General features: G+C 35.4%; 1 protein-coding gene across 2 annotated transcripts in view; it reads left to right on the top strand.

The window, feature by feature from the left end:
• LOC113238256 overlaps positions 1-22,638 on the top strand; it is a 52,742-nt gene that overhangs the window by 12,758 nt on the left and 17,346 nt on the right. For both annotated transcript variants that reach the window (XM_026475074.1, XM_026475067.1), the window contains exons 3-4: positions 17,227-17,528; positions 20,937-21,061. In XM_026475074.1, coding sequence (XP_026330859.1) covers positions 17,227-17,528; positions 20,937-21,061 — 427 coding nt within the window. The remainder of the gene's footprint in view (positions 1-17,226; positions 17,529-20,936; positions 21,062-22,638) is intronic.

Below are 22,638 nucleotides of genomic sequence, written 5' to 3'. Positions count from 1 at the left end.
ATTCTATTCTTAATAAGTTAATAACGAAAAAGACGAATTTCGTAAGCCCCGAAGCTTGGTCTTTAGAAAATATTCCTATACACCTGTACCAACGGCAATAGATACGGCACACGAACCTTTCAATGCCAATAAAGCAATCTTTCTATTACAGGCTTCGGTCATACTAAGTAATTCGCTAGGAACTACCGCGTTGCTTCCTCTTTATGAAGGTTAATCCATATTCGTTCATCAAGTAGAAACATTGTTTAGAATAGTGTTACCGATTTAAAAAGAGAGTATTTTCAGTGTAACTTCTGAATAGTTTATTATATATTAGAATCAATCATTTAAATAATATCTTTATATCATAGGTAAGCAAATTGCATTTGTAATCGTCACATTAATTAAATATTCAGATTATTTTAAGTCACAGTGGCTGTGCCCCTCAGATCTTTGCTATATAAAGCTCTGGTTGGTACTGCTACTGTTATGGACAGGCGTGTGGTTTACCACCAGGCGCATGACTTGTTCGTCCCGGTATCATTAAAAAAAACTTCGTCATCTTCAGATGTCTTGCCACCTTGCGTATTTCTGCCGTCAAACTGTAATGTCAGCATTACTGTGTTCCGATTTTGAAGGGTAAGGGCGTTGGTGACATTACGGGCAGGGACTTGCTATATAAAGCTTTAATTGGCACTACAACTATTATCTGTACTCTGATGTTTGTGAATTTCATTTCATCAACATTTCAGCGGAAAAAAGTCCACTGCTGAATGCAAGCAGCACAAGATCGGTCATTGTGGAGTTCTTTAGGGAAGACCTATGTCCAGCAATCGCCGTGTTTATGAATTTGCTTTATATTAAAATTCAACATAATTTACCTTTTAGACAAAAAAAAATTCTTTTTCTTTTATTCCACACATAAATCAGGTTAGAGTTGCATTGTTCCTATCAGACAAATTTTGAATTACATAGTTATTTTCTATGATATTCTAATGGAACCATCGAGTATATAACCAGAAACTGCGGTCTTTATCATAAACAACGTAATCGACGTTTTAGCGAAATTGAGTTATTAACATATCTGGAATTAGCGAATTAAGCAGTACAAGCCCCTCTAAACGGTTTTTTAATATCTTATTTAGTATTTTATTGTTAAGCAAAATCAGCGTCATTAAAATTTTTCAAAGAAAAAATCACTAGGTGCACTTATCTCGAAAGTTACCAAAATACAAATGCGTTGTTTATGACAAGGAGGGCAGTAAATAGAGACGACATAAGGCCCGTCCATCCCTGGCAACTCATCAGGCAAATGGGCCTCATATCCCTTTTAAATATCGACTCTCGTTTGCGCTGAAATCACAAATTAGAAAGCTGCAATAATAGCACAGCGCCAACAACTGACCTGTGTGTACGTCTCCGTACATTCCAAAAATATGCTGTATTTATTTAGAAAAACAGCAAAACATCTAATTACAAAACAAACGGAATGACATTTCATCGGCAATTTAATATTAAATACGTAATTTTGCAATTTTCGTCCACTATAGCAAAACTCAGGGTAAACTAGTCGATTTGAAGTGAAACAATTGACGACACTCATCAATTGTTTCGAATTCGGGCTGGCCAATCGGAGCGCAGTTTGATTTGGCAGATTACTTTTCAAACTAATATTAAATATATTCGATGAATGGAATGAACAAACCCTATACTGGTTATAATTAAAACCGTTATGTAAGCAGGTTCAAAGTAAGTGTAAATCAAAACAAAATCATTCTTATTGAGACGACACAGGAAGCAAGACAGGAAATTAACTAGTTACACCACTCTGTTCCCAGGCTAGATACTAGCTTAGGTCTGCAAAAAATATCTACCTACACTTTGCTGTCGCTGTGTTCAACACTAGATGTAGAAAGGTAAATAAACTCTCCTGCATCGGTATTAGAGCCAATAAAAATTGAATTTCTTTTCAAATGCATAGAAAAACATGCCGTATGATTTAGGCACTATAGTACATAAAAACGTTAACTAATTGTTATACAGCTGCTCCAGTTGTGTCTGACGGGCCTTTATTATCGAAACAGCTTCCGTACATTAAAATGCATGCCATCTCTGCAGTTCGTTGAATATAAATGAACTGCAGAGTAATTTGTTATTGTAACAAGTTCTACTTCCCTTGAATAGAGATAAATTTATATTGTACGTCAATTAGTTTCTTTTCATTTTTTTTTTGCGTGTTCTCGATTTTTTAACAAAATTTGTAATGGTAGGTTCGCTCACAAGTCACTTCTTACAGACCAGTGTTGCAAGATTTCTTAAATTTTTCGCAAGTTTCGAGACAATGAAATTTTTTAGATTTATCTGTTTTTGTAAATTCTAAAATTAAATGCACCCAAATTAGACAATACAGTTACTTTATGTTGAGATGACGCATGAAATGACAAATGGAATCAATTGATTACTGGTTAAGCTAGATTTTTCTTGAGCGTACCTACTTTTTTGTTGTTTAGGATTGAGGCGTATATGTATGTATATTTTTACAGTGAGAATTTTTTATATAATAACTAAAACAGTACAGAGAACTAAAAAACCGACATGAAAAGTCATTCATCCCCTAGTTTGTCACCCTTGGAAGTGGATTATTTTCTTCAAATTGAAATGGGACCATATCTGAGATACTCTTTCCAATAAAAAAAGAATCATCAAAATCGGTTCACAAAAGTCGGCCGGAGTTATCGCGTAACATACGTACAAGGAAAAAAAAGTCGAATTGAGAACCTCCTCCTTTTTTTGAAGTCCGTCAAAAATGAAAATGTATTTTTGCAGAAAAAATGAACTTTTGAGGTAACGAAATGTAATTTTTGACTCGAGGGCTCTGGCAACACTGTCATAGACCCGTAAAATTTGTGGTGTAGAGTTGAATTTTGAAATAAATTTCGTGTGGTCAGTAGAATCTTGTTGGAAAAAAAACTTTTTTTCGAATCAGAATCGCGTATCTAATTTTTTTTTTTTTTTTTTTTAAACAAAGCAACGTTTCGGGTTTTTTACAGGTCCCATTGTTAAGGCTTACATCCGCCCGTTACCAGCTGTGTTCATGGACATGAGCCGTAACTATGGGACCTGTAACGAACCCAATACCTAAATTTGTTTGTTTGAAAAAGAAATTTACACGATTTAGATCCGAAAAAAATAGTTTCAATTCCAATTGCGAAAACCTAAGAATCTTCAAAAAAATTCCTTCCATATCTAAGAATAGAAATATAGGAAAGAATCTAATGACGTAAACCACACACAGTATTACGCCATAATGAAAATCAATATGAAATTGCAACAATATCTTTCTGTTTCATAATAAAATTGTCATTCCAGTTATTATAAAGTCATGTTATGCAAACTGCATTCGATACAGTCCGGCGCTACAGGTATCTTGGTTCACTGGCAAGAAAGCAAATTAGGTTATTATATTAATAGGCAACGCGTGAATAGAGGCAAGCAAGGGCCAATGCGATTGCATGAATACAATCGTGTGAAAAGGTCTTAAATGGCATTAAAGCAATGTCTTGTAATGGCCTTATATAACTTATTTCTCAGTTTAGTATATCTATTAGATAAAAGCATCTTGTAAACGATCAAAAAAATTGTCTAACTTTATGGTCGGTTTAAGGGCGTTGGTGTTTGATGAGTTTGTCAAGTAATCCACATGTTTGATGGCAATTTAGATTGACAGCGTTTTTAACAGACCAAACAGAACGTAAACTGACACGTCTGATAAAGCCTGAGTCTGAATTACAGGTAAATTTCTCAAAATTGTTGATCTTTGATTTGATCATTTACGGCATTATTTGGAGAACATGTAAAGTTTGAAGGGTAAATTTGACTAGCAAATTGGATCGCTCATGGGGTGCTTTAAGTTAACATTGTTAAGTAACTTAGAGGACGGGAAAAAAATATATAAGAAAAGAGCTGCCCTAATTACGGAATGAACGTGCATACCTAAACAAAAATTGGACGAACAAATGGCGGATTTCTTTAGTGTCGTACCATAATCTATCGATAAGTCATTATCAACATGCAAATTTAATTAAAGTGGATCAATATATCAATATTCCATTTGGGATTATTTTAGGTTATATGGGAATATCAGGGTATATAAAAAAGAGGAAACTTTGAAATATAAATCTGGAGAACTATACATTCCTAACCTCACGATTCATATTTTCATAGAGAATTTTTTTTAAACGGTTTCCAAATAGTGTAAGCTGTTTTGTATAGTATAATCTTGACAAATTTGTGTTTCTCTATTAGAGGATGGAAAGGTTTCTCTACATCATAATTTAAATTAGACTATGGAAACCTTACATATTATCGATATTCTGTTATTAAAATAATTCACTACGAAGTTTTTATTATTATTATTTTTACTATTTCAAGTTTACCTACAAATCAAAGAAGAAAAAGGAATGGTTGGAAATCATACTGCCGTATAATAGTGCCGAATATAAACATTGAATCAAAGACCATCTTCATTTATTAGCTTCATTTTAAAGAGTCAAATTTTAACATAACTTTGAATGTAACTAGATTACATGATAATGCAATTCCATCATTAGGTTTACTGGTAAATAATTTCATATTTAATTTAGATTAAACAAGACTCATTTACTAGGCATTCTCAGTTCCTGAAAACAAAATTATTCACTCGTTTCCGATTTTTTCCCACTGACAACTCTTAACTACTAAAAATTCTTATTTTATGACGCCAGCAAAACAAAGACCATGTTGATCTAACGTTGCCGGGTGAAGGCCAATACTAACGTATAGACAGCCTATTTGCCTTGCCTTGCCATCGTTCGATGTCACTCGCCCAGCTGACCGAGTGAAGGCGAGCGCTAAGGGCGCGTTCCCACTATGTCGTCACGTTTTATTTTCGTTGGACGACCGTCGTGTCTAGCCTGTTCCTATATCACGACTATCTGTCGTGGACGATTTTTTATCGTTGAACGACTGTCGTGACTAGCTGTTCCCACTAGATCGTGACGACAATAAGAACTGCGTCAATTTGTCGTCACGTTTTTATCGTGACTTTTTTATCGTCTGACGACTATCGTTCTAGCTGTTCCCACTGTGACGACAGTTTGTCGTTGTAACGATAAAAAATCGTGAACGACAGTTAATCGTGTCGTGCTATATGTGAACAACTTCATTTAAATATACAAGCCACGACACTGTGAACTGCACGACAATCTGTCGTCACGACATAGTGGGAACGCACCCTAACGTGTATACAGCTCGTTTGACGTAACTTGTCAAAACTCGCAGTCGCTCGTGACTACTTGTCTCACTGTCGATTTTTCTGCACAAATCAAAGGCGCTCGGCCAATAGTAGTCAATTGACATTTTATAATCAACATTTGCATGCTATTTAATATATGCGAAACATGTTTATACTAACACTGTCTCTTGTTACATCTCCTGTTATACTATGTTTTAAGCAAATAAACGTATGGTAATAATATTATTACTTATAATATTACTATTTTCATTTATTTCCAAAATTAAATGGAAGTATTAAAGATTCTCTTAAATCAGTCACTGGTATTAATTCTATACCAATGCATAAATACAAAAAAGCTTACACTGTTTGGAATCTGTTTAAAAATTTCTCTATGAAAAAATAAATTATGAATGAATGAATGAATGAATGAATGAATGATTTATATTTCAAAGTTTTCTCTTTTTTATATTCTCTCAAATTACAAATATTATTTTTTCTGTGCAAATTCACTTTTCGTAATATTTGAGTATTTGTAAACGCAAAACAATAAATTCAAAATTTGATGTGACATATCCGGATATTCCCATATAACCTAAAATAATCCCAAATGGAATATTGATCTACTTTAATTAAATGTTTGCATGTCGATAATGATTTATCGATAGATTATGGTACGACACTAAAGAAATCCACCATTTGTTCGTTCAATTTTTGTTTAGGTATGCACGTTCATTCCGTAGTTAGGGCAGCTCCTTTCTTTTATTTTTTTCCATCCTCTAAGCATAAAAACTACTTTGAATTTGACTTAAAATACTATAATTTCTTATGGTATTAACCATAAACTCAAGAAGATTCAGAAAGTGATTTATGATCTCTGTGCTACTTTTGACGTGGCCATTTTTAAAAACATCCCTAAAATTGCTCTAAAAAATGTGTCGAAGCATTTGGTGGATAAATTAAAAGATACTTTGAATCTGATTTCAAAGAATACAGTCGCCGTTAAGACCATCCGTCATAAACACAAGAATATACAGATATTGTGCTTATTATTGTAGATATTGATAGATGTGCAGTTGCATTCTCTATAGTACTTTTATTGTTTATATTACAGAATGTATGTTGTAAGTTTTTTGGATGATTTCTCTTCGAAGTTAGGTTAGTAAATGCGTCAAAGGTGATAGATAAGTCCAAAAGTTACTTTGAATATCGTCGCCTTACTTTTCTCAAACTCGTATCTTATAAAGAATTATTATCCAGAAGATGGCATAACTTTCTATTTGTTTTAAATTTCTTATCAAGGGTGTTAATTTCGATGCATTACTTTAAGAATATGTAAGAGCCAGTATGTGATATGAAGTAAATGTGACGTGAAACAAGTCTGCAAAATTTTGTATACACAGTCCATCTTTTGCATTTCAGTAACTTTGTGCTTTAAAATACGAGTTTGAGAAAGTAAGGCGACGATATGGCTTCAAATAATAGCATTATTACGGCATCAGCCATAAACTAAAGAAGATACTGAAATTGATATACGGTATCAGTTTTATAGACATACTTGAAATTGTAGCTGTAGAGCTCATTATGAAAGAGTTTGTCTAGGGATGTACTGCCACCTATTTCTGCCGCCAAGCAGTAATGTGATAGGTTCCGGCTTTGAAGGGCAAAAAAAAATTACAAGCACGTGGGCCTTATCAACTTATCTCTCAGGGTGACAAACCTTGATATTATCGTTTATAAATCAGAAGCCTCGGGATTATTCTGAAATCAAAATTAATCTAACTCAGACATCTGAGAGGCACTATCACTGTTATGAACAGGCGTATCGCTTACCACCAGTGACATGACTCGTTTATTCCGTCGCTTGATTCATAAAAAAAATCCATATAAAAATTTATCAAAGTCTCCATTCAATTTGGCGTAATGGATCCTCCTACATCACGCATCATTAATTCCAATACGGTAGTTATTTGACCTTGCTGGTTGGAGTCTACAGTGAAAGAGACATGGGCGTTATTGTTTCGTTTCTATATATCTTCGTCAATTGACTAAAGTCCAATGGATTAACTATACAGTTTTAGCTTTGATCTCCGATTAATTTGAATTTCAGAATAATCCCGGGGCTTCTGATTTGTAAACTATGATTTCAAGTGTGCTTACTTGCGAAATTAATACACTTATACACATATTTAGAGGTTGTATACTAAAAAAATGGTTGAATAATGATTGACGCCAGTGTTCATATTTTGAAATAATCGCAATATAGAGTACTAAAAAAACCGACCTTAAAAGTTCGTAGAATGACATCTATTTGTCAAGTTTTATTGAAATCGGTTACCGGAAAGTACGCGTATTCATCCCCTAGTTTGCCACCCTTAGCGGCGAATATTGTCTTCAAATTTAAATGGGGCCCTACTGTGATAGCCCCTTTCCAACAAAAAAAAAAATCATCAAAATCGGTTCACAAATTTCGTCCGGAGTTATCGCGAAACAAACGCAACAAAAAACAACATGCAATCGACTTGAGAACTTCCTCCTTTTTTTGAAGTGTGTAAAAAATAATTTGTTGAAAAGAATTGTTTTCTGATTTCATTTTATCGTTTGAAATAAAAGTTTTGGTATATGAGGCCAGGGGTTCATTATGAGCATTGTTCTTCTCAAAATACCAATGGCATATACTATTATAATTTGTCCTAGACATTTTCATCAACTTCGTTTATTACATTCATATCGTCACGTCTATATTTCAGTAAGGTAGAGACTACGTATCTATAGTTCATGTTTTTCGCTCCTACCATGCTCCTACCATTCCCTTTTGTGTTTTGTTACACGTGCGGATAATTTTTCATCAAGTGAAACAATATTATTGTAATATGTTTCGCAACTATTTAACAACTTCAGAAAAAATTATAAATAAGATTGTTTATACTATAGGATGTGCAATAAACAAACAAGTATCAATTGCATATTGTCATTCCGTTTTATGAACGGAACTATCGCATCATTTGCATTTGTGTTGAATAGGAAACATTTTTTGCTCGCACCTGCCTTCCTACACGCACAACATTACTTGTGTGGTTAGGTGTAGAATTGTACATCATTGTTATCGGGGCCGGTCAAAAACATGTTAATTAAAATATAAATTGCAAAATACTTTCCTATGTCTGTTTAAAATAGGAAATATTTTCATGAAGCCTATGGGAAATATAAAAAACAAAAATAATATTTTGAGTATCGTGATTGCGTAGGTTTTAAAGGTCATGAGGTACTAATAGCAATAGAGCTCCTTGTGAAAGAGTTCGTCCAGGGAAGTACTGTCACCTTACCTATTTCTGCCGCCAAGTGGTACTGTGAGCGTTACTCTCTTCGGGTTTTGAAGGTTAAAGGTGCTGGTGAAATGCGATTTAAGACTTTGAGTGGAAGTGCAACTGCTAAGGACAGGCGTCGCTTACCACCGGGCGCACAATTTGCTCGTCCCGTTATTTGGTATCATAAAAAAGTATTCATTGCACGAAATTTAAACATTCATTTATTTTTGCCTTTTAGGAATAAAATATACTATCTTACTGTAAAATATGCTCATATTTCCTTGACGTATTTATTACGAAACACTGAAAATCCAGTTAGCCTATGTTTTCAAAGAGCAACAAATGCCTTTTTACGAGTGTTTTTTCTTTTTATAAACTTGTGACATTGATAGTCGTATTGAGTTCTTAACAAAATATCAATCAGAACCAGTCAGAAAACAAAACAAATAAAAAATAACAAAACATTAAACAAGTACACAATGTAGGGCAACATCGTCAGTTCACGTTTAGTCATTGCGTTTCTTATTGTGTCTATATTTGAAAACAAGTAATGAAAAGAAAATTTGGAAATATTGTTTATTTGTTTTTAAGAAGAGTAAAAGGAATTTCTTGCGGCAATAACGGCATCCTTTTCTAGTTTCTTCTGTATAAATATCTAACTCATCATCATCATCATCAGTATCTTCGTGTCATCTTATCCTGTAAAACGGCTTCAACTGAAAACCAACAATACAGCAATCGAGCTGTGACATATGCTGAGTTGGATCCGTTTCAGCTGATAATTATTTTGTATAAGTCTTATTAAGTTGAATAAATGTTCCTTTCTTTCTTCTTTCAAAATTCGGAATAAATTAATATGTAGTCAGATAACTCTTATAAATTTCCACAACAGATCCTATAGTGGTACAGGTACCACTTAGTCTCTTAACATCGTGTGCAATAAAGCTTTCTAATTAACACTTCCTTTAATGGTGAAGTGTTTCATCATCGTAATGAAACCTGCGTAATGCTTTGAAGACGTGTGAAGGCCAACTATGGTGGACTAAAACCAGTTCCTTAAAAAAACGTGCTCAGGCATGACATGTATACAGGTGGATAATGATTGCCAGATACTCAATTTATCGAGTTCTAGGTTATCGCGATTGCTACACGTAGGAAATGAGACTATTCCGTTTCTGGATCTAAATGGGGTATATTTGGTTTTTCAAACAAGCCAACGTTTCGGGCCCTTTACAGGCCCGTAAAAGTTGACTCAGTCAGCCGCGTCCATGGCACCTGTTAAGGGCCCAAGAAGTTTGGTTTATTTGTAAAAACAAGTATGGATACACGATTTACTTACTTGCTTCACTGGCTCAGCTATCCGAAGTGTACCTTAACCTCCGATGTCATTTCTTACAGTCTCGTTCCAGTATCGGCTATCATTCGGGTACATTCGGCTCCCTCAGGTCTTTGACAACTCCATACTTCCAGCGATATCTCGGACGCCCAATTGGACGATGCCTCGTTGGTCGCCCCAAATACGTTCCTTTGGCAGCTCGATTCTCTCCCATTCTTTCCACATGTCCCAGCCGTCCAAGTCGGGCGGAATTAGATCCGAAATAATACTTTCATTTTAAATTCATGGTCGTGTTTTCAGTATAGACAAGGTTAGTGCTATCTCATCGAAGTCAACCTTTGCCTGTTAAGCCTTTGTCATAGCAGCATTGACAATACAATTCGTAAGGCATTTGGACAAAAGGTCGTCGTTCTTTCTGTGATACAGCTTTGCTATCATTTTTCTTTTGCAGTCTGTACAATAACTTTGCTTCGATGTAAGGTACACCGCACACCAACGCGGCGATTTGCATATTTAAAACTCGCTTCATACATGGTTAGCCCGTTTCACTTCTGATAATGTAAACGATGAATGTGTCCTTAATACGATAGTATAGTGTTTAAACTACAGATGATAGTAAAAAATCATGATTGTCATTTATACTTTTTAATTTTAAAAATTAATTTATATTTATACTATATTTTAAACTACCGCATAGTGTGTAATAAAGGCCTTTTTTCGGATTTGGGCTTTTTATTCCAAAAATCTATAGATCTAATGATAGGAAAGTTGGAATAATCAAGATTCCCGAATGACAAATGTACATCCTTATGGAAAAAAGAGTTTTTGATATTTGTATATATTTCGTCTGGATAGTATCGTACACCATTGCAAAAAAAGGCATAGATAGTTCGAAACCATTTGATCAGGTTGCACCTCTAACCTTGGTTTTTCTACATTGACTCAGCCAGGGATCGAAACCGGGACCTGAGATATGGCGACACCATGAAAACCGGTGTGCAAACCACTCGATCAAGCAAGTAGGCAAATTATTAATTCTAAAATAGATAATTAAACGACTATCCTCTCTTGAGTAGTTGTGGTATTACTGATTATCACTGGTTTTTCACATATTTCTAGGTTGTACTTAACAGAGATTGGAATAACTGAAGAAAAATTAGGTCCTTTTCGACATTTTCCTTGTGTGAAGATATGACTTTCAGAGTTAAACTGTTGTGAGTTGAAGCGAATGCCGATTTCAAACTAATATAATAATTGAGTCTATGAAATTCTGTTATCATCAAGATTATGAACTAAAATTACTTATACAAATAGTCAGGTATTAAGTGACGTGAAGAAAGTGAAGAAATACCTGGAAGCCTAGTTCTTTGTAAGCTGATTAAAATTTTTAAAACTCGATACAACGGTGTACTCCATAAAGTCAACAAAGTTACCATCTTAACCTAAGAAGTCGTCTAAACCAATTTAATTAGCTCAAACATGATAATAATAATATTCATTTTATGACTGAGATTCTGACACTAACAGGGAGAAGAGCTCATGATTTTTAAACAACTGAACAGACGTTCATCAAACAGCTAAGAATCACCCCGATTAAATTAGCCTTCAAATAAAGAAAAACGCTTTTTTGAGATCAGTTTATCCGTTTGGGAGCTACGATGCCACAGGGAGGATATCTTTCTACTGAAGTTTTGATTACAGTGCCCCTGCCTGTCTACCTCTTGGTTATACGGGAAGGGCACTAAAACCTGTACAAGCAAGCTCGCATAGGGACTAAATTCAGATCCTGATCCCAGAGTAGATAGGGTTGTCATAGACTCTTGTCATTCATCTGGTACTCAAGAGGCTCTAGTGTCTTGGGTGAGCGACCCCAGGTGCCTCCCACCTCTCCCCCATCCTATTTTCCAAATAGGAACCAGAACTGTAGGCTCGCTCGCTCATTTCCTGTTGTGCATTGCTCAACTAACGATTGTGTTCAACAAAATCTACTCTATTCAACTACCGACCGACTCACCTCACTTGCAGCTGTTGGCGATGCCACAGACAAAGGCTTCATGCTTACAACTCTTTTTGCATCGGCGGTTGAAAACAAAAGTTATCGCCGATGCGACGAATCTAGACATAATACCTATAATAACAAGCGAGTTATTTATGTTACAGTATAGGAAGACAATTTCTAGGCCGTCGTCGTTGGATAAAAATAGTTAGAGCAAACGTGGGACAGCTTTGCAGCGTTCCTTCCTTTGTTTCCTTGAACTCTTATCGGTCATGGTGTAACGTAGTCGTTGGGCTAATTTGCAGGATTAATAATAAATCTATCTATTTAGAATAATAACATATTTACATTAATAAGATTATTGATAATAATTGTAAATACATATTTACAATTATTATCTATTTATAAATAAAACCTACTTACTAAATGCTTAATATCCTTATAAACAACTAAAAATCATCGAAGTAAACTGAAAACAGATCGTTTGCATTAGTATTTATATCAGGCGCTTTTGCGTTCGAGAAGTGGTTACTGCGTCACAAGTCATTCATTATCATCATTTTGAACGCTGGAGGAGTGCAAGATCGGCGTTCAGTCATTTTGTTCTGTTGGCGGGACTGAGAAACACATCGTAACATATTTTTAAAATTCCAAAAAAGTTTCTTTCTGTGCCAAATAATAGTAAATTGGAAACCAATTTCGCCTATCTAAGGAAGAAACAGTAATTAATTATAATTTAAATAATATACTGTGATAAGTGTAAAATCCCCAAATCGGGTGAGTGATGCAATTTAATTTGCTTTAATTAGATTAATGTAATTATTTTAATTATCACGCAATGTTTAAAGCTAATACTGTGTTATCATTAATTATTATCTTGATTTTAATGTATTCATTATAGCTAGAAATCTGTACAAATGTTAAATTACTCAATTGTGGCTATGCTTACGTTCATGCTAAATTTAAAATAACTGATCGTTTACTTCGATAATACGATGTTAATTTCATATTAATTATGCTATTTAGTTGTTAAATATTGTAAACATTTAGTTACCACCTAAATTACCATTATTCCTAGTAATTTCCATTTTCATTTTATCCTAAATTATTCTTCACCTTATAATTAAGTTGATTTTGCATGAAGCAACAACATTAACCGCTATTTTATGCTTTGGTAGCCACTCCGATTAGCAGTGCGTCTGTCTCCAATTTTTAGGGATGTTGCAGTCAGTAAACATAATTCTGCCTTTCTTTGAAATACCTTATTTCGGATATCTCACTGTTCTCTCTGGTATCTCGCGCCCAGGCTTTCTGAATTACAACGGCGTGATCTATCTGCCCACTACTAACGTCCGCATCGCCTGAAAACCGGATCCTGATCACCATTCCTCTTCTACTACGAGCTATCGAACTGCAGGGAAGTGGTTTTCCAAATTAGACGGTGTGTTTACACAGACTAATTCGAACTCGTTTCGTGTACGCGAACTCACTACCCTGAGCTAGTATCTAAAACTATTGTATTATTATTTCTATATTATACGCGTGGTAAACTTTCTGGTTTTTTCTTTTTCTATTTTTTACCTAGCTTTTACCAGACTAAAATAATCGTACAACTAAAACCGTTTCAATGGCTCTTTTATCTAACGGTGTCTTTTGATTTAGATTTTATAGTTTTAGATTTTAACTTCTATTTGAAATCTTTATTTCGGATAAATATCTACACCACAGGAACACTAGCAAATTCCCCAAAATAATGCAGTGTTTTTTCAAAAGTCCAAAAGCGGAACCTGTGACTTTAGTTTCTAAGTTACGTACGTGAATGTTTATTTATTAATTTTATTGAAGAAACAAACTGTCGTTGTGAAACTATTGTTATTATATTAACGAAAATATCATACAAAGTTGATCTGGAGATTCCTTAATTTATTAATAATTGAAACACACCAAACCGCCTCAGCTCCGAATAACAGAGCCTAGACGCGAACTGGCAAGAAGACCATCGAAACTGGGTTACACTGGAGCAGTAACTTTATTTTAGTTTTAAATTTTGACGCCAAATTATAGGATATATAAGAAAACATCCACATCCTTGAACCTGCTGTTGTATGTCTGACATGATCGCCTAATAAGGTTATTGCCAATGAAACATTTTCGCGACCTTGTAATCGAGAAAAGTGTACACCTACGATAAAATTTTTCAATCTGTGAAAGATTTTTGAAGGTGAAAGAAAACATCTTGAAGAAACCTGCATATCAAAGAAGGTGCTCAACCCTTGTAGACCCTAAAACCCTATCTTTAGATTAGGCTAGACAGTGAGATGTATAATGGTTGACAATAAACACTTCCTATTGCTTGGTGGACTTACGACTCACCGAAATATTTTAGAAGTCAATGCATCATGCATCTCTATGCACCCAAACTGCTGTTAGAAGGCACCCAGTCATCGAAACTTATATAAAGAGGCAGCTTTGGTCTTTATTTTTTTAACATCCTTATCTAGATAAACCTTGTTAAAGTTTGCAGCATTTTTTATTTATTTTTAAATGAATTAGCTCAAAAACTCCACAGAGCCAATGTTAGACCTGATCTTTTCTCGAATTAAAAAAATATCATTACCTCCTTGTTACGAACGCATTACAAACTAAAAGTAATGAAGTTTCTGATTCATATTCCGACTGCAATTATTCGGACATCGAAATTAGAAATTAGTATTCGGTTAGCGTCCTACGCTTGTCTAGGGCTGTTGCAATTTACGAGTAACTATCACCGTCCCCTTTTCCTGACTGTTCGATATCGCTCTTTATGGAGGCAGGCTGTTATTGAAGATTTATCAATAATATGGCACCAAAGTAAAATTATGAAACATTAGTCTGCCAACACACGGGAAAATTGACGACGTTTCGTTTTTGTAGTTTTGATACGACATACGTAGCCAACTTAATCATTATTGTTGGAATTGCCAATACTAACCACGAACACATTAATGTATCAGTGCTTTAAGAAGGCTGCTGCACATTTGCGAGGAGTATGCATAAACTCTTGGCCTTAGGTACAATGTAAATGAAAGCGAGTTTTTAATTTTTAAGGCCGGCTCTAAATGCCCCACAGTAGTGCCGCATGCCGTCAGTTGCCACTACATAGGTTCTCGCATTTTAAGTACCTAGGGCACTGGGTGACGGAGAATCTCTCTGACGACTTGGACATTGACTGGGAGCGCAGAGCGTTGGCAGTAAGGTGCAACATGCTGGCCCGCAGGCCTACACGTTGTACTAGAAACGTAAATCTCACGCTTTTTAAAGCACTTTGCCGATCTTTTTACACATGCATCTTCAAGTGTACACAGAAAGCGTATCGCGCCCAGTATAATGATGCTCTCAGAATGCTGTTGGGGTTGCCAAGCTACTGTAGAGCGTCGGGAATGTCAGGATTTCTATTAAAATATTTTGTTACTAACAATGGATATTTTGACCGAAATAAAGATTTGAATTTGAATTAATATTGAATTAAAATTTGTTCGTCGGTTTTGGCACTAATTTAAACTAATATTTTCACCCCCGAGGCAAAAAAAGGGAGTTGTAAGTTTGAAGCCTTCGTCTGTTTATGTGGCATCGTTTAACGTCAACGCCTTTGACGTTCTAATTCAGCATATGCAGCAGTAACCGTCACGTCAACTAATGAATAGTTTAGTGTAAAGTTTAATCGCAAACAACAAAAGCTAGTAAAAACTAAAACCTCGTTTTTTTATTTTTTGGAAAGGGTCCGTCGGCTCTTTGAAATTTTTAGAGGGGTCCATGACTAGAAAAATAGTAAGGAACCTGGCTAAGACCGTCGTCCGTAACGCAAAAAATTTGTTTTCTCTGCTCCTCGCTGTATGCTTAGTTCAAAATGATAGTATTCTGCAATGCTGTGTTATTGTATAAAGGTAGCGATTAATTAAATTCAAAGATTTACACATGTACACATAAATATGAATTTAATGGTAATAACAATTGTATGTTTATACAAAATAATTTTAATAATAAATTCTTTTATATGCTTATGGGTGCCCTTTTTGGATTTCGCCAGTATTGAGTTTTCTGCTTAATCTTAGAGGCTTCTACAGGTTCTGCTATTCAACAAGTAATGGGGGTGAAAAATGTGAGAAATTACAAGCTTTCGTATTAGATTTTGAATTTTGATATTGCAGAACTGTTGAGTTGCCTTGAAAAGAACATATACAATACATACATATAGACAATTATGTTAATAGATTAAGGCAGGGTAAACTAGTGCAGGTAAAAGCAAATAACTATAATGGAAAATATAAAATAATATGAAATACCTTTGGAAAATAAATAGTGTACAATTTTTAATGAAATAGATTGGTTAAAATTGATAAAAAATTAAGTAAATATTCACTAAAACGTAATCTAAAAGAGTATCTCTTAACGTAATTCTTAATTTCAGTTACAGGGTAATTTTCTGTACCTAATTTTTGTTATTTACATATTCTAGAATATTATCATGTAGCATTATTTAACATTCGATTGTAGTAACCTAAACTATTATTTAATATTTCGCGATATATATTGGAATACTTAAATATTAAAAATTGCCTCCGAAATTAGGTAGAGTAAACTAATCTGAAAATTACACTACTAGTACATGTTATTATAAAATAAAAAAAATTGAAATTGCACGGCAGTTTGGCAATTTTTAGTATGTAAGTTTCTTTTGTATTTATTTGAATTATACCATTAAAAAAATAGATAAAATGTTCCAGACAGCCACACTAATTAATTACTTGGGTTCAACCTAGGGAATTTAAATTAGTATTGAATTAATATTCAATTATGTTTTGTGAAATTACTCCACTAGTTTGTTATAATTATTAATACAAAGATCGAACACTCAGAAAAAATTCCTTCGATCCGGTCGGATTCGAACCGACGTTTTCTAGCAAACCGTGGCAGACGCTATGCCAACTAAGCCACGGAACGAACCAGCGGACTTAACGAATTTTTCTGTGCTTGTTTGTCGGATCTTTGTATTCGGTTTTCAACGACTTTTAGCCATAGCGCTGTCTATGAGAAATCTATGAGTTGTAATTTTGTTTTACTTCACTCCGTGGCATTTCGACAGGCAGTGGTTATACTACTTTATTTTATATTCATTATCATGTATGCGATTCCGAGATTTCCTCATCCATTGCCCACAGTGCGACCGAGGTCGTCAATAGATACATTAAATGTCATAAATGTCTTTTTTTTTAGAACGAATAACTTTAAAATATCATCAACTTCATAAGATGGTTTTTCTTTCGTCGATTTTTATTAATTCTGATTTGTTTTGCAGGTCAAGTGCTGGCTATGCCGGACAAGCACAAATTTGACTCAAGAACCTACGTCAAGCCCAAGAAGAGAATGCAACGGCCGAGTATCAACAGTGTAATGGAACCATCGAATCCTTCAATACTACCCAGTGCCACAACGAATCAATCAGCGAATAAATACATGACGTATAACAAATATTCATCACCACTAGGACCAATATTGAGACTTAAAACTTTTAATGTTCATGGTAATACGGAGAACAGTAGTATTATAAAGGAATACGCTATGAAAAGGAAGAGTTTGTTGCAGGATGATGATCCACAGGTAAATATCCAATTTCAGCTAAGGTGAGAATTGATTTGGACTTTCTCTTATCTCATATGGTAGCCATTACAACAGACGTCACGGAAATAAATTGACGTAGTTAAACAAAAAGGATCCAATCCACATCCTTTTTGTTTAACTACGTCGAATTATAGTAAATTAATTGTAGTAAATTGACTGCCTCCATGGCCGAAAGGTTACCATGCCGGACTGCCACGCAGAGGTCCCAGGTTCAATTCGCGGGCCGTGAGAAATATTTATACAGCTCACGTTTATTTCTCTCGTGAGTTTTGGTTTTGTCTATGTATGTGTCCATAGCACCCGCGATACAGGGTTTCCATGGTGCGGGGCTGTGAGTGTGTGTTCTCAACTGATAATAAACGAAGCGCAGCTAGCTAAGTTTTCTTAGCATTGGTCATGCTATGTGCTTGTTGTTTCACCAGCTCTCTTTTACTCGTGAATGTAAGGGAGCTGATGAAATTACAGGTACATGAGACTTACCAACCTATGTCTTAGTGTGATGGGCGCAGTGGCGGTGCCCCTCAGATCTTCGTGTGTTAAAGCTAAAGTGTGTCAGACATTTGCGATTTAGAGCTCTGAGTGGCACTGTAAGTGTTATAGTGAGGCGTGTTGCTTACCACCAAGCGCACGACTTTTTGGTCCCGTTACTTGATATCATGCAGCATTTTACGTCATTGGTTTATACAATCTATTCTATGACGTCACATGTCACCAACATGTCTATGTTGCTTACCGACGGACGCACGACTTGTTTTGTTTTTGAAATTATTAAAAAAAAAGATCATTACAGTATATTAAATATACTCACATGCTTCAAGCTCTAGCACGTATCAGTTCTACGGACATATAGAAATAGCGCTGAATTTGAATGCGATATTCTCGTTACAATGTACACTTGACGTGTACATGATCGTAGAAATAATATTGTTAAACCGCCTTGGTGGCCGAACGGTTACCATGCCATGCAGAGGTTCTGGATTCGATTCCCAGGCCGGGAAAAATATGTGTATGGCCTACATTTATTTCTCTCGTCAGTTTGGGTGTAATTTGTGGTTATCTATATGTGTGTCCTTGATATCCGCGACACAGGCGTTTTCCTAGTGCGGGGCTATGTTGAGTGTGTGCGTTATTATTATTATATTATTGTCTCAATCACTTCTCCATATTATGGATATTTTGGTGTACACGGGGCCTTAGGTAGTTAAAACGGCAACACTGAGCGGAAAAAGCAGGATATCAATAATATCGGGTTGTCTTTCGCCGTATTCGGGCAGTTTGCTGATCTCATTCACTTAATTAATCGAAATTATGGTCAAAGCCTTAAAATGGAAAGGTTTAGTTTGACCGTTCGATTCAATGTATGTTTTAACCAATGCAGTGTAGTAAATCCTCCCACCTTTGACAGTTGACAATTAATCACAGAAGTATGTTTGGTCTTCATTTAATTTCGTTTTACCAAATGTGGTAAGAGAAAGTTTGAGGTTACGAGTTTTGTGTGATTATCAAAGTTTGAAATTCGCAGAGCTTATTTACTTCAACTAATACATACAGTGTAAATAATACCGTTATATTGTGATCTGAAGGGCACTGCCGCTGCGTCTGTCGCCCTGAGACATAGTTGACAAGTTCCATGTGCCGGTAATTTCACCAATACCCTTACTCTTCAAAACCGGAACGCAGCAATGCATAGGTTGCGTACAGACCTGCCGCCGCGAACGCGCTGCACGCGCACTGCACGCGCGCAACACGCTGCTGTTAAATACATGTTAATGTAAGCGGTGCGCGAACAGATCGTACAATGTAATGCACATGTGCAGTTCGTCAGCCTTTCGCAAACTGGCGCATTTACGGCGCATTCCGTATCTGTACGCACTCTCACATTACTGCTTGGCTTTAAATCCCAAAGATCTTTGGGGCACTGCCACTGCGCCCGTCACCCTAAGACATAAGTTAACAAGTCCCATGTGCCTGTAATTTCACCAGCCCGCTCACCCTTTAAAACCGGAACGCAAGAATCGGTGAGGTAACAATACTTCCCTCGACGAACTCTTTCACAAGGAGCTCTACTGGTAATAAAAAGAGTGTCATCCATCTCGATTACTTCCCGCGACTACTTCCACGACATAATCACTTCATGGCCACTATTCGTTTGTCACTTTACTCCCATCAGTAATTACCACGACACACAGTTATTGTTTATTATTGCATACATAATAATTCACTCGAGTTGCATCACCCTACAATGGCTGTGTTCGAAACGCTCTTGTAGGTTTTTATTAAAGTAATTATAATTCAGTGTAATTAGTCGTTGTTGTTACATTTTAAATGGCATTGCAACTCAATTTCCATTGCGCATTTCCACACTTTCTAATGAACTTGAGAATGTATACCAAGCACAGTCACTTGGGAAATCTAGCGCTCGACAAGTAAATTTAGGTTTGCTTATAAATGCATTGAAACTAGGGTTACCATTTAAAAATTTGTAATAGTCCTGACAAAAAGCTTGACATTTACGATCGCCATCGAGAATCTCTCTTACGCGGCAACGGATATGAAATGTAATGGATAGGCGTTCGGATAACAGAATTTTTGTCGTAAATCGAGTTTTACTACAGAATTGCGAGGTGGATTTTACTTTTTATTCTTAAAATTGTTACCCTACTCCGAAAAATACGGACACGTCCGGAGAAATCCGGACAGATGGTGATAACAATTGAAATGGAGCATTTTCCTCGTATATCTAGTGATATTATTAGATTAGTGAATTAAATTAAAACCGTTTTATTAAAAATTCCCGACCTCAAAAGTTTCTTATCGGCTTTTTTATTGGAATTACCAAGTTTTATTGAAATCGGTTGCTGGAAAGTGCTCGAAACCCAATTCATCGCCTAGTTTGCCATCCTTAGGTGATGGTACAACCAGGAGGACTTGAATTCATAGATATTACGATCAATCGTACTTACGTATTTAAATATTTTAGCCATTTAAAAAATAATAATGGGTCAGCGTATATTTTGGAACGTTTAGAAAATAAACAATAAAAAAGAAATTTTATACGCATTGATGACGACATGGGCATACTAAGAAAACGTTCGCACTTTATTTATTCAATTGCGATCACTGCAAATTACTCGTCTATTGCGTATTTTTTAGAAGGCCCATGGTCACATGAAAAGAAAAATTAAGAGCTGTTACACACGCAAGCGCGCCACTGCATCAATACAAACGCGCGATCGCATCGCTACACTTGGGATTTATATATAGGATACAATCGCGCATTTGTATGAATGCAATCGCCTATAAATCGCAATTCTAAAAGTCGCCATATTTAACCACTTTGAACGCTGTTCAGATTCGACTTCCAAATATTTGTGTTTTTTTTTTCAGCTGGACGACATAGATATCACGCTGACGTCAGAAACATCGGAGCGATTATCTGACCAACCCCCAACAAAGCCTATCAACATCGATTTATCGCAGCCGGCGCACAACTTGCACAATACATTCAACAAGTATGTCAACTCCAAAGAGTATATAAATTTACAAGGCAACATCGACAATTATTTCGTTTTTTAAACTAAGTAATTTGTTTTACTATGGTTGACGAGACTTGAAGTCAACAACACGTGCAATATTACGTATGTTTGTGATCCGTTACATGGTCGCACCTCATATTAGCCAGATTGTGGGCATAAATATTGAACTATATACCGTTCTCATAGTTGCATTTCGCGTCGCGGTCAATAGGTGGCGCACCTCTAATTTAAACCGATTCTAACGTGTATAGTAATTTGAAGCGCCATCTTTTGGCACAATAATGAACTATGTAGTTAAAAGTTGTTATTAACATAGCGTCACATCAACTTTCGTAAACTCAACTATAGTCCATTTCTTTAGGTACTTAACTAAATGTAAACAATTTTCAGATGTCTATTTAATGAAATATACATTTATAAAATTATTTTTACTTACCTTCAAATACAAAATACAGATATTTAGCTTCATATGACATAACATGCCTATTTTTTTACCTGTTGATTTAGAAAGTATATGTTTCAATAAAAAAAAATCAAGATTGTTTACATTTAGTTAAGTACCTAAACAAATGGACTATACACCAAAGTAACGACAATCCCCGGAGGTACTCCTCCAACACTCACCAAAAGCAATTTAGGGAAGGTCGCTTAATAAATTGGCTTATTGGGAGTTGAATCCAAGATCTTGGACTCAGAGGGCGACCACAATGTCGAATGTCGTTAACATTTTGGTCTACACATTGTCCGTAAACTTAGCTAATCACATCAACTCTTTTTTGCATTGTAGGTTAACAGTCTTTTGTTTTAGTTGTCACGCCTTACGTACAAAAGAAAATAGCACTTTATTAATTACCAGCTTTATAAGCCTTCATACCTAGTTTATTTTGTGATATTTCGAACCCATTTATAACACCAGGCAACATTCAAATAGAAAGTATTGTATAGAATGTAATAAATCAAATTCGACAGATGTTTCATCAAGCGTCATTCAAAATTATTGATATAATATATCTGACGGCAAACTTTCTTAGTACATTCTTTCCATACACACTATGACTGTCCGATTGCGGTACAAAGATATATTATGGGGAAAGTGAATGATCCACAAAACACTGTCAATGACCTTGATACTTGGTCCAGACGTGTATCGAAAACGAAATTAATAATTACATGCTTTCATGTCTAAACAACAGTGGCTGAAAGTGAAGCCATGTATTGTTTGTATGTATATTTTTGGAATGAATTACCAATAGAATTTTATTCATATTTTCAAGAAGCGTAGAGGTATCTTATAGGTCGCATTCACATTAGGCAGCAGTTGTGCTACTGCTGAATTTCTGACAATGTCTGGAAGCGCAGTCGCAGCGCCACTGCAACGCTTATAAAAGCGTCTAAAGACCCTTGCCCTTCGCATCCCGGAAATAAAAATCGAGACGATGCGATCTCGAAAATACCGGGAAAAACAAAACTTGCCAGACATTTTCAAAATTAAGTTTCCATATATTGATATGGTTGATATGATATTTTAATCAAGTTCTTTATAGAATCATAAA

The sequence above is a fragment of the Hyposmocoma kahamanoa genome, unplaced genomic scaffold, assembly GCF_003589595.1.
Source record: "Hyposmocoma kahamanoa isolate Upper Pololo Valley unplaced genomic scaffold, ASM358959v1 103, whole genome shotgun sequence".
Lineage (NCBI taxonomy): Eukaryota > Metazoa > Arthropoda > Insecta > Lepidoptera > Cosmopterigidae > Hyposmocoma > Hyposmocoma kahamanoa.
Note: the sequence above shows the minus strand (reverse complement) of the source record. Positions and strands in the feature narration are given on the sequence as shown.